At 48.0% G+C, this 13,555-nt stretch overlaps 1 protein-coding gene across 5 annotated transcripts in view; it reads left to right on the forward strand.

Moving 5' to 3' along the window:
* LOC131278812 (uncharacterized) overlaps positions 1–12,918 on the forward strand; it is a 31,579-nt gene extending 18,661 nt beyond the window's left edge. For all 5 annotated transcript variants that reach the window (XM_071215925.1, XM_071215923.1, XM_071215924.1 and 2 more), the window contains 2 exons: positions 8,237–8,358; positions 8,632–12,918. In XM_071215925.1, coding sequence (XP_071072026.1) covers positions 10,540–11,511 — 972 coding nt within the window. In that variant the 5' untranslated portion in view covers positions 8,237–8,358; positions 8,632–10,539 and the 3' untranslated portion in view covers positions 11,512–12,918. The remainder of the gene's footprint in view (positions 1–8,236; positions 8,359–8,631) is intronic.
* Positions 12,919–13,555: the final 637 nt, after the last annotated feature.

Raw genomic sequence — 13,555 nt, forward strand, 5'->3', positions numbered from 1 at the left:
CATGTGGGCGGCACCATTCTTAGGCAGGCTGCACTTCCTTTCATGCTGGGTGGCTCTCCTTAGGGGGCACACTCCTTGCATGTGGGGCTCCCCTATCCGGGGGACACCCCTGCATGGCAGGGCACTCCTTGTGCACATCAGCACTGTGCATGGGCCAGCTCCACACAGGTCAAAGAGTCCTGAGGTTTGAACCACAGACCTTCCATGTGGTAGACGGACGCCCTAACCACTGGGCCAAGTCCGCTTCCCTAGGGAGCCATTCTTACCAGGGAATGGTGAGAATATTTCTGAAATTCATAGTCCCAGGTGCCAGCTAAGGGCCAAAATTGCAACCAGGCATTTTTAAGGCTATCAATCTCAGGCTTGCTGTGTTAACTCTTTTTTCTTTTTCTTTTGGTTTATCTTCTATTCCTAACTTGCCAACAGTTTGTTCAGGTGTCAGACTTTGTAAATGATTTTGTAATTTTGTGATTTTGTAATTTTCTACATCAGTTGATATGATCATGTTTTTTTCTCCATTAGCATGGATATATACATGGCTTACATTATGGATTTTTAATGTTAAAACCAGCCTTACTACTTGGAATAAATCCCTCTTGGTCATAATATATAATTCTCCTTATATATTGTTCAATTTGGTTTGCTATTATTTTGTTATGGATTTTTGTATCCATGGTCATGAGACATCTTGGTCTGCAGTTTTCTTTTTCTGTACTATCTTTATTTAGCTTTTTATTTTTATTTTATTTTTTGAGATACCGGGGCCAGGGATTGAACCCCAGACCTTGTATATGGGAAGCTGGTGCTCAGCCACTGAGTCGTTTTGGCTTCCCTGAGCTGGCTTTTTGGTTTGTTTGCTTGTTTTTTGTTTTCTTTTTAAGGAGGCACTGGGTTCCAAACCCAGGACCTCCCATGTGGGAAGCAGGCACTCAACTGCTTGAGCCACATCTACTCCCCTTTGTCTAGTTTTGATATCAGGCTAATACTAGCCTCATGAAATGAGCTGGAGGATGTCCCTTCTATTTTGTGAAAGAAACTGATATTAATTCTTTAAATATTTGGTAGATCTTCCATCAGATTCATCTGGACCAAGTGTATTAGGGTTTTCCAGGGAAACAACCGAAAGGATATATATGGTAAATATATTTATATATTATATATATATAATATATATATTTTATAATGTAAATACTATGAGATTTATTATAAAAATTGGCTCATTCAAGTGTAGAGATGGGCAAGTCTGAATTCTGTAGGGCAGGCTGAAACCTGGGAACTCCAGTGAGGATATTTGATGAATTTCACAGGAAAAGCTGACTGGCTGAAGTAGAGATGAAAATTCTTCCTTCTGACTGCTGAAATCATTAGTTCTCCCTTTAAAGTCTTCAACTGACTGGGTGAGACTTTTCTCATTTTTGAAGGCAATCTCCTTAATTGATGTAGATGTAATCAGCCATAGATGCAATCAATTTACTGATGATTTAAATCCAAGAAATATCCTTACAATAATGATCAGGCCTGTGCTTGTGTTGACCAAACAACTGTACACCATAAGTTAGCCAAGTTGACACATGAACTTAACAATCAAACCTGGTGATTTTTTTTTGGAACCTTTGTAATTATGAAATCAATTTCTTTAATGATTATTCATTTCTTTCTGACTGAGTTTTAGTAGTTTGAAATCAATCAATTTCTTTTAAGTTGTCGATTTATCAACACAAAGTTCATCATAGTATTCCTTTGTTTCCTTTTAAAGGCTATTGCTTCTGTAGTGACATTCCTTATTTCATTCCTGTCATTGGTGATATGTGTCTTTCTTTTTCACTCTTATTACAGGTTTGTCAATTTTATTGTTTTTGTTGTTGTTGAAGAACCAGCTTTTAGTTTCATTGATCTTTTTTGCATTCTTTTTAATATATTTTATTAGAGAAGTTGTGAACTTACAAAACAATCATGCATGATGTGAAGATTTCCCATACAATAACCCATCCACCAATACCTTACATTGTTGTGGAACATTTGTTACAGATTATGAGAGAACATCATCAGACTATTACCACTAACTATGGTCTATAGTGTACCTTTGGTATATTTTTTTCCATATCCCCTCTATTATTAACACAGTACCTTCTTTGACATTGATGCACAAATGTTACAATATTGCTGTTAACTATAGTCCATCATAAGTTACATTAATCATGTTGTTCCCATGCATCTCCATATTATTACCATCTTGTAATAGTGATGTACATTTGTTCTAGCTCATAAAAGAACATTCTTGTATTTGTACTATTAACCACAATCCTAATCCACCTCTGGGTTCTCTGTATTATTCAGTCCTTAATTTATTCTCCAGCTTTCTTTCAATTGAAATTTTTTTCCATTTAAAAATTTATTAAAGTATATCATTCATACATGAACATAAACAATAAGCGTATAGTAAAGGTTGTGAACTTACAAAAGAACATGTGTAACATACAGTGCTCTCATACCTCATCCCACCACCAGTAGCTTGCATTATTTTAAAACATTTGTAACAAATTATGAAAGAGCATTGTCTGATGGAGGAGGTTGCTGTTATGGGGGAAGGAATGGGGTGAGGGGGGTGGGGGGTATATGGGGACCTCATAGTTTTTGAATGTAACATTAAAAGAAAAAAGAGCATTGTCAGAGTATTACTCCTAACTATAGTTCATATTTTACATTTGCTATATTTCCCCCTCAAACCACCCTATTATTTTTTCACAAACCATATAAGTTATCTAAAATATACAACCAATTACATTTGGTATAATCACAGAGTTGTGCATTCATCACTTCAAACAATATTAAAGTGTTTCCATTACTTTAAAAAAGAAAAAAAGAAAAACAAACACTATCATACCCATGTTAGCTTTACTAATTACAAATCCTATGATGGGCTTTCACTATTTCTTTTCATTTCCATTTACAAACAGTTTTTTAACCAATTCTGCATAGATTAAACCTCAGCTTTTGAAACATTCTCTAACCTCATTCTATTCTCTGGTGACTGATAGTCTAGCTATTAACTCCTTCAGCTTGTTCATTATATTTAGTTCATAATAATGAAATCATACAGTAATTGTCCTTTTATGCCTGACTTGCTTCATTCAAGATAATGTCCTCTATGGGAAAACGGACATGCCCCAGGGGTTAGGATGTCCATCTACCACATGGGAGGTCCGCGGTTCAAACCCCGGGCCTCCTTGACCCGTGTGGAGCTGGCCCATGCGCAGTGCTAATGGGTGCAAGGAGTGCCGCCCCACGCGGGGGGGGGTGTCCCCCGCATAGGGGAGCCCCATGCGCAAGGAGTGTACCCCGTAAGGAGAGCCGCCCAGCACGAAAGAAAGTGTAGCCTGCCCAGGAATGGCGCCACCCACATTTCCTGTGCCACTGACGACAACAGAAGTGGACAAAGAAACAAGACGCAGCAAATAGACACAGAGAACAGACAACCGGGGGGAGGGGGATTAAATAAATCTTCTAAAAAATTTAAAAAAAAAAGATAATGTCCTCTAAGTTCATCCATGTTGTCATATGCTTCACAACTTCATTTCTTCTTACTGCTGCATAATATTCCATCATGTGAATACACCACAATTTTTTTTATCCATTCATCAGCTGATGGACACCTGGGTTGTTTCCATTTTTGGCAATCATGAATAATGCCACTATGAACATCGGTGTGCAGATGTCTGTTTGTGTCACTGTTCCTGGTTCTTCTGGGTATATACCTAGTAGTGGTATGCCAGGTCACATGGTCAATCTATATTCACCTTCCTTAGCAGCTGCCAAACAGGTTTCCACAGTGGCTGTACCATTCTACATTTCCACCAGCAGTGAATAAGCATTCATCTCTCCACATCCTCTCCAACACTTGCAGTTTTATTTTTTTTACAATGAATCAATTTTATTGATACATGGTAATAAAGCATAAATCCATCCACAGAGTACAATCTATGATATTTGGTGTATTCACATATATGTATATTCATTACCCCAATCATTCCCAAAGCACTTTCATTATTCTAATAATAATAAACAAAGAACAAAAATGAACAAACAAAATTCATCACCTCTCAATCTCTCTATGCCTCATCTGCCATACATATCTGCTATTTTTTCTTCTCTGTAGTATGTTTGTATTTATGTTTTGTAAAAGCAGTCTTATGTATGCAGTATCATCCATATTCATGTTTTACATGAGGTTTAACTAATACAGTCCCATGCTACAGTTTTTTGCTTTCCTTCTGGTAATATGAATGACCTTAGACTTTCCCTTTCAACCACTGTCATACCCATACAATAGCACTGCTAGTTACAAACACCATGATAAGCTTCCACCATATGTTTTTTCCTTTCAGGCTGCAGCACTCCCTTTAGTGTTTCTTGTAATTCTGGTCTTTGGTAACATATTCTATCCATTTTTGTCTGTGAAGACTTTCAACTCACCCTCATTTTTTTTTAAGTCACTGCTCCAGTGGCCGCTCAAGGGAGAAGCCCGGGGGCTCACGCTGGCCTCACGGCTGCAGCCCACACAGCCACCACTGCTGCTGCCCACTGGAGCATTCCTGAGGCCCCGCCCAGAGCTGCATGCTTACACCTGGGACTGGCAGCCCCAAAGCACCCCAAGTGGCGAGTGCCCAGCACAGCCCCCAGCGTGGCCACAGGGCTGCAGCGCCAGAACCAGACCAGTCCAGAAGGGAGCAGGGCAGGGGCGAAGGACCTCGCCCTCACTTCTGAGGGCAGGTTTGCTGGACACAGAGTTCTTGGCTGGCAGTTTTTCTCACTCAGTACCTTAAACACATCATACCACTTTCTTCTCACCTCCGTGGTTTCTGATGAGAGGTCAGCACTTGAGGGCCCAGGGACCTGAGGCACAGGGGAACGTCTCGTGAGGTGACGAGGGTGTCCTGGGCACGATGCTCAAACGGAGCAGGTCAGGGATGGAAGAGCCAGGTGTAAAGCACGGGCAGTCGCGCGTCTTCCCAGCACCGTTTGTAAGGGCAGATGCTTAAAGCCTTGCTACCAAACAGGGGCTCAAAAGTGTCTACGCAGCAATTAGAACAATTCTCAGATTTTGTTCAGCACACTTGCCCTTGGTTCCCAGAAGAAGGGACAGTAAAAGAGGAGATGTGGCGAAAGGTTGGACAATGACAGTATACGGCCAAGGGCCCACGACACATGGCTGTGCGTGCTTTCGCTGTGTGGGCTTTTGAGTCGAGGTCCTTAGATCCCACTGCTGAGGCTGATGAAGTGCTGCCGCCCTGCTTGTATCCTCCTCAACCTCAAGGGCCATGGCCATGACACTTCACAGTGGCCATCAGCCCCTGCGGAGGCAGGGAAGGAAGTGAGGGAGAAGGGCCTGAGGAAGGTCTTGAGTCGCCCCCAGTCACTGCGCGGCAACCTCAGTTGCCCCAACTGTCCTTAGAAGATAACGGGTTCTGCAGGCAGCTGCCCCTGTTTGTCAGAAAGGGCCCCCGTCCAGGGTCTCCTCCCCCTCTGTGTTTGAAGGTGAGGATGTGTCTGGGTTTACTCTTTTTCCCGGTCAGTTTATTTGTTCTCATGAACCAGTTCCTTTTAAACTATGGAAGGCTTTAGAAGTGGCCTGCAGCACTTACGGCCCTGCGTCTCACCTCTTTGTTGGAGACTTAGTACAGATCCCCTTTGTCCAAAAGATTGGACAGTATTAGCCAAAGCCTGTTTGACAGGCAGGAATTATCTGTTATGGAAAAGTGCGGTGGCTTGCTCGGTAGGTAGAGGTGGGGTCTGGCTGCGGACGAGGGGTCGGTCCCGCTTGGGATGAGGGGTCGGTCCCACTTGGGACGAGGGGTCAGTCCGGCAGCAGACGAGGGATCGGTCTTGCAAGGGGTTGCGTGGTTCGGCTGACGGGGTCGCCCGGCGAAGCCGGCGATGAAGGGGTCGCCCGGAGAAGCAGGCGACGAACTGGGGACAAGGGAGGCCAGGCCCTTGTCGGGGGCTCTCAGGACTGGAGGGCGCATGGCAGAAGAACTACCGCGGAGACAAGGTAAACACGCAAGTCCACTTTACTGAGGGAGAGGCAACAGTTTTATAGGGGCTGGGGAAGGCTGATTGGTCGAAGCCATGCCCTGTTCTGATTGGTTGCCAGCGAAAGGTCAGTGGGCGGTACTGGACAGGGGAGGGGTGGTGGTTAGGGATTGGCTGTCGCTGTTGCTGGGGGAAGGGGCAGGGTTTAGGGATTGGTGGCTGCTGTTGCTGGGGTGGAGGGGAGACTTGAGTTTCCCACCCACGCCTGGCTGTTGCTGCTGTCGGGGGAGGGGAAAAGGGCAGCCTGGATTTCTCCGCCCATGCCTGCGCAGGGAGAAGGAAGAAGAAGAGTGCCACCCCACAAGGCATCAGGTGGCGCCATCCGGGAGGAGGGGCGGCCGCGGAAGCATGGCTGCCGAGAAGGGGAGACCCGAGGGCACTCTGCGCCCATGCCGAGCTTCCTTCAGGGGTGGCGGTGGGCCCGACCAACCACCCTATTATGGGGGCAGCGGAATTAGGCCTACTGCGGCCGCTCCCCTTGCCAGGCCAGCAAACCACACTTCAGCCCGAGGGGTGACCGCAGAAAAGTAATGGGTTTGAAGAAGGCACTGCCCAGGCTGAGTGTAACTGGGCCCATGGAGTACCTTTTCCCTTAGATACACTTACTGGAACTGCAGCATGTGAACCCTTACAGCAGCAATGGTTGTATGGATTCAGGCCTATCAACAACTTAGCGTGTGTGTCTTGCGTGCTTGGAGACAGCTTCCCTCTCGGGGAGAGAAGTCTTCAGAGTTGTCCGAGGTGGTGCAGGGACCTGAAGAGCTGCATGCTGACTTGGTCGCCCATTTGTTTAAAGTTTTTGGACGTATGGTGGCAGATCATGAGGCTGGAGGGTTGTTGGTGAAACAGCTAGCCTTCGAAAATGCTAACAGTTTGTGCAAGGATGCTATTCGCCCTCCTAGGAAAACTGCTTCTATTACTGATTATATTTGTTTGTGTGCTGATATAGGCCCCGCAGGGGTCATGGCTGCCGCATCTAAGACAGCTACTGCCCGACCCGTGTCCCAATCACCTGTTGGCTTTCACTGTCATCAGCCAGGACATTTTAAGTGTGCATGTCCTGTAGGGACTGCTCTCCAGTGGCCTCGTGCAACTTCTATGACTCCGCCTGCACAAGCCGCACCAGGCATTTGTCCTCACTGCCAGCGTGGGCGGCACTGGGCTAATGAGTGTGGGTCTAAAACCGCCGTGACTGGAATCCCTCTTGAACGTTCGGGAAACGGAGGCCAGGGCCAGCCCTGACCCCAACAAATAGTGGGGGCATTTTTGCTGAGCACACTCCCATTTCACAAAGAGCAGAGTCTAAAGGTACAGAAAGAGTTCCCAGTTACTTGCCATGGATCATTTTACTCTTCAATGCCCAACCAGCCTTTTCTCATGGACTGGACCTCTGTGCCTCCTCCAGGTGGTTTTAACCCCAGAAGTGGGGCCACGAGCCATCCCCAGGGCGCTGGTGGACCCAGTCCTTCGGGTGCCATGAGACTTGTTCCTGGGTGCCCCAAATGACCTCCTATGCACTACAAGTGCTCCCCTTTCTGACTACATCTTCCTTTTTCTCAATACATTTGCGTTCCTGTTTTGGCCCATGGTGTATCTTGGCAATTGAGAGGGCCAAGCCATTCGCTCGCTTGTCACTTCCGTCAGTTCCAGCAACCCCCTTACGTCCTTTGCTCAGACAGGGTGCAGCGGCATACTGGGCCCAAGTCGTTCGCCCTGAGCGGCCTCCCCTCGCCTGGTTGTAAATGGAACGTCTTTTGAGGGCTCATTGATACTGGGGCTGGTATTTCAGTTTTTGCTTTACAGCATTGGCCTGCTCTGTGGCCCCTTGCCCCCACTTCCACCGACTTACAGGGGGTCGGTGCAGCCCACCGCCCTTCCTGTAGCTCTCAGCTCCTTAAAGGGAGGAAGAGGAGGGCTCCAACCTTCCATCCTACCTTCCTTGCCTATCGATCTCTAGGGATGGGATGTGCTCTCTGGGCTGGGCTTACTTCTAGTCAGCCGCTCATCAGCAGTAACTCAAAAGATGTTACATCAGAACTTTGATCCCACATGAGGCCTTGGAAAACAACAGCAGGGCACGGGTTTGGCTGTCAGCATCCCTTCACAAGCCGATCTTTGGGGCTTAGGTTATTCTTTTTTTCGGCAGGGGTCTCTGAAAGGTCTGTCCCCCAGAATACCGCTGCCGCTCTTGTGTGGTTAAGCGATTCTCCTGTCCGGGTGGATCAGTGGCACCTTCCTAGAGACACATTGTCTGCAGCTGAGTGGCTGGTAAGTGAACAAGAAGCTGCTGGCCATATTAGTCCATCCTTTAGGCCCTGGAATATCCCTATTTTTGTTATCAAAAAGAAATCAGGTCTTTGGATGCTCTTGCAAGACCTCCAAGCAGTCAATCGCTCAATGCAAGTCATGGGCCCTCTGCAGCCCGGTCTACCTTCACCCACGTAATCCCTCTTCATCGTGGGTTGATTGTGCTTGATTTGAAAGATGCATTTTTCACTATTCCCTTGCGTCCTAATGACCGCCCGTGTTTTGCCTTTTCAGTTCCCAGTTTAAATTTCAGGCAGCTATTGCAGCGGTATCTGTGGAACGTTTCACCCGAAGGCATGGCAAGTACCCCTAATTTGTGTCAAGATTTTGTTGGCCACGCCATTGCCTCAGTGCATGGCCAGTTTTCTACTGCCTCCATTATCCCTTACGTGGATGACATTCTCCTAGTGGCCACTGAGGAAACTGAACTGTTACGACTTTTCGCACAAATAGAGTTTGCCCTTTAAAATAAGGGCCTCATTGCCCCTGAGAAGGTCCGGCGTCAAGAACATTCTCATACCTTGGGTGTGTAACTGAGCATCGACCAAGTTGCCCCCAGCGCCCTCCAATTCCTGTCGATTCTCTGCGTACTCTTAATGATTTTCAAAATTTACTTGGTGCTATTGATGGCTTTGACTTCCCTATCTCTCACTGCTGGAGAGTTAAGCCCTCTATTGGATGTTTGGAAGGAAAATCCTGATCCTAGTTCTCGCAGGTCAACAGCTGACGCACATAGAGCTCTGCACCTACAAGAGTCTAAATTAGCGTCTGCACAATTAACGAGAGTGTCTGCTGGACAACCCGTTGGCCTGCTCGTTTGTGCTGCTCCTTTTCCCCTCACTGGGCTCCTCTGGCAAACAATTGGGTGGGGAACCCGACCGCATTGTCCTTCCCATGCAACAGAACAATGAAATCATCTATGGACTTTCTCCCCTGCTTGGCAAATAACTGTTGCCAGTTATCCTGGTTCCGTAGATAATCATTACCCTTCCCATAAGGCTGTGCTATTTCTTAAAACTCCCCTTGTTTTCCCGATGGTCACGCAGAGGGAGCCGGTCCCTACTGCTCTGACAGTTTCTATGCAAGGTTCAGCTGCAGGGCGGGCAGATGCGTGCCGCCCCCCCCGCCCCCCCACTGGCCGCCCCACCCCCACCCGCAGCGGGCCGCCACCTCCCCGCGGGGCGCCACCCCGCTTCCCCGTCGGCGCAGCGTGCTGATCTCTGTGCAGTGACCCCTGCTTTCCAAACCTCGCAAGCACCGTTAGGTGTCTTCTCTGATAGCCATTATGTTGCAACCCGCTGGAACCAGCTCGAGCAACGTCGTGAACTCTGAAGACCCTTGCCACTTGTTTATGACCCTCCAAACCCTGGTTCTGCAGCGAAGGTTCCCCTGTTATTTCCGCCGTGGGGGTTCCCTGCACCGCTTGGCCAGGCCCTGCGGGAAGGCACGCACAGGCTGATCTTCTCGTTGCTCCTGTCCACCCCACCTCTATCCACCAAGCTTGGACATTTCACCAAAAAATTCACTTAAATGTCGCAGGCTTATGGCTCTTGTCCATTTAACCAGGGGCCAGGCACGTCACGTGGCAAAGCTCTGTCCCGCTCATGCTCCCTTCTTGCCTGAAGCACTGCCAGGGTTAAGCCCTTGCGGCATGCGACCCAGCCACGCGCGACAGGTGGATGTCACCCGTTATGCGCCCTTCGGCTGTGTGCGGGGGCACATGTCAATGTGTGCGGGGGCACATGTGTGCAGGGGCACATGTCAACGTGTGTGGTGGGCACATGTCAACGTGGATAACTTTCCTGGATACGTTTTTGCAACCTGCCAAGCAGGGGAAAGCAGCGTCATGTTATTAACCGTTGTTTTTCCGCCTCTGCAGTCTTGGGTCGCCCTCAGATTATTAAAACAGACAATGCTCCAGGGTACAGGGGTTCAGGCTTCCAATCCTTTGCGAGGGCTTAGGAATTTCCCGCATTACTGGCGTTCCAGTCGGTCCCCAAGGACAGGCTGCCGTTGACGTGCCAGTAACACTCTTAAAAACTGCCTGATGAAACAGAGGAGGGAAGAAGGCTGGAAGAGCTGTCAAGCCCACAGCGCCAAATACCCACTGCGTCTTCTCTCTTAATTTTAAAAATTGGGCGGATGATGGAATCACTGCCGTGGAGCGGCAGCTCCCTGGAAGGACAAAGCAAGGTAAGTGCGGTCTGGTCTATCGCAAGGACCTGCCGACCAAGCAGTGCCCAGGTCTGGCCCTGTGCTCCTGTGGGGAGGAGGGCATTGTTGTATTTTTCCAGAAACTGCGGATCGCCAATTGTGGGTTCCAGGGCGTGCAGCGCGCCCAGCTCCGAGAACAGCCCCCGACCCTCACGGCTGCGCACGGAGACTGATCTGCCCCCGTGGCTTCGCCGCCTGTTCCGGGGCCTCCCCTGCGTGGCCGCAGCTCCAGTCACGCTCCCGCTGCGGTCCCCGCACACCGTCATGCCTGTTGACGTGCTTCCTGCTCCCACGCGCCCGCACCCGCTCACGTGGGGAGACCCATCTGTCCCAGGGTGGGTGAGCAATACCGCCTTGCTTGGTGGGTTTTCTGGTAGCCACGTAACCCCACAGGTGATCCAGCTATTTAACTTTCCGGGTCTAACCCCAGCTGTCCACCTCTGCCTCTCTCCCCGTGGCAGTCACGGCTGCCTGCGTGGGCGACGGGAAAATCAAACCGCCTTTGGAGGCGGTAGGGCAGACCCCCGGGACTTGAACAAACTTATTCAAACTATTCGCAAATGGGGTTTCTCTAATGACACGCCTGGTGCCCACCACTCGCGGCCCCCTTTGCCGCTGTGCTCCAGTGAAACAGACCTGGAACCTCAGGGGCTCCCCTTGGCGGCAAGCGCTTCCGTTCCTACTCAACGCTGCCACCCGGGACCACCCGGCGTGTGCCCCGTGCCCACCTGTTGGCCGCGCACCTGCGCTTCTAGTTTTTGTCGGCGGAGGTTTTGCTGGCAATGTCTTCACCAGCCCGGAGCGAGTACCTCACCAGACCTGAGGCGACTGGTAGCTGCCACGCATCACGTTAACTTTACTAATCCTGGAACTGCGGACTTGTGGCTCCTGTTTGCCTAGGGACTTCCGGCCTGTGCGCCCGCCTGTTATGCTATTGGAGCAGGAACTGTTCACATTACAGAGGTGGAAGGGTATTTTTATGTACACTGTTCGCATTGTAATTTAACTGTGTTACCGCTGCTAATTGGGATGATGATCTTTTGATAGTTCATCGGCCTCCTTTTGTTATGCTTCCCGCACTGTTTAAATACCCCCGGTATAGTGACACCGGAGACAGAGGGTTGCAAATTGTCCAACAACAATTGCATCCCCCTTCCCCCCGCGCCCTCGAGCCTTAGGTGTAACTGTGGCCGCATTAGTACCCTTGTAACAGTCATTGCATCCTCTATTACTGCTGGGCTTGTGGTTTCTCAGAGTATTCAAACTGCGCATTTCATCAATTCTTTAGCACAAAATACGTCTTTGGCCCTTCAGGACCAAGAACAGATTGATCACAAATTGGAACGAAAATTAAATGCTTTGGAAGAAACTGTTATCTCCTTGGGTAATCAACTCGATGCTTTACAACATCAGATGCGCCTCCAGTGCCATCCTCGGTATGCTTTTATCTGTGTTACCCCTGTGGTAGGCAATGATACAAAGTGGAACTGGACAACTATCTGTTTTCACTTACAAGGGGTTTGGAACCCTGAAATTATTAGTATAGATTTGCAAAGCCTACATGATGAGATCCTTGCCCTCCAATCGGCTCATCTCGCTAGTTTAGATCCTGAAGCTATTGCTAACAGTCTGTTAAATAGTTTGCAAAATTTCGCCCCTTTGGGACCGCCTCCGTCACAGCTTTTGGTATCTGTTAGCCCTGGCCTGTCTTTTGCTACTTCTCTGGTGCCTGTCGCCCATAGCATGTGCACAACTACAGCGCCAAATATACCACTTGCAAATAGAACGCACCCAATTGTGTCTGACTCAAAAGGCCTTGCCACGCAATGAGTTGTGCACAATTCCCCTTGAAAAAGCACCTCCTGGGTCAGACTCATGTCCCTGCTGGCTGGTGGGCAATAATGGGTAAGAACCCCAGAGGGGGCCAACCTAAGACAGGCACAGTCATAGCTGGCAGCCTTTTTCCTATTGTTAAAAGAAAGGGGGATATGTGGAGAACCCTGCAAAGCAGGGTCCCCAGAAGCAGGCTCCAAGGTTCACAAAAAGATTGTAGATAATGAAGGAGGGGCCCCTGGGCAAGGTTATGTGCTGAACAAAATCTCCTGAGTATGAATAAGAATTCCAAGAAAACTGTGTTATCAGAGGGCTAATAAGAGCAAAGAGTTACTTTGATATTTGTAGTGACCTAGAAACAAGAACTTCCTGTGAAAACCGCTGAATGCGCTCTTTGTACTTGTGGTATAAAATAAAATGAGCAAACAGCTCAGATACCTGAAGTTGCCATCCGCTCCTTCAGGTCCACCTGGTCCCCGCTATCTTTGTGTGTTTCTTTTTCTAAAACCTCCCACCGCCCCTCCTCAGGGACCTTCTGCTGCGCTGGCCGCAGCACTTTATCGTATCGAGTTTCCCTTGTATGTGATGCTTTCCTCTTCTTTTGCTTCTTTCAGAACTCTCTCTTTATCTCTGGTATTTGCCATTATGAATAGAAGGTGTCTCATGGTAGGTCTGTTTGGGTTTATTTATTCTGTTTGGGGTGTGTTGTCCTGCTTGGATATTCATATTTATGTCCTTCATAAGGGTTGGGAAGTTTTCAGTCATTATCTCTTCAAACATTCTTTCTGCTGCTTTTCCATTCTCTTCTTCTGGGACACCAATAATGCGAATGTTTGTGCATTTTGCACTATCATTCAATTCCCTGAGGTTCTGTTCCTTTTTTTCCCCAATCTCTTCTCTTTCTCTTCTTTGTATTTTCTAGGTCAGGTGTTCTGTCTTCAAAATCACCAATTCAAATCTGCTCTTATGAGCTTCTAATATATTTTTTGTTTGTATTTTGTTTATTTAAATTTCTTTGTCTTTATTTATTTATTTTTAATGTTACCTTCAAAAAATATGAGGTTCCCATATACCTCCCCACCCCCCTCACCCCACTCCTCCCATAACAACA

The sequence above is a fragment of the Dasypus novemcinctus genome, chromosome 6, assembly GCF_030445035.2.
Source record: "Dasypus novemcinctus isolate mDasNov1 chromosome 6, mDasNov1.1.hap2, whole genome shotgun sequence".
NCBI classification, from domain to species: Eukaryota; Metazoa; Chordata; class Mammalia; order Cingulata; family Dasypodidae; genus Dasypus; species Dasypus novemcinctus.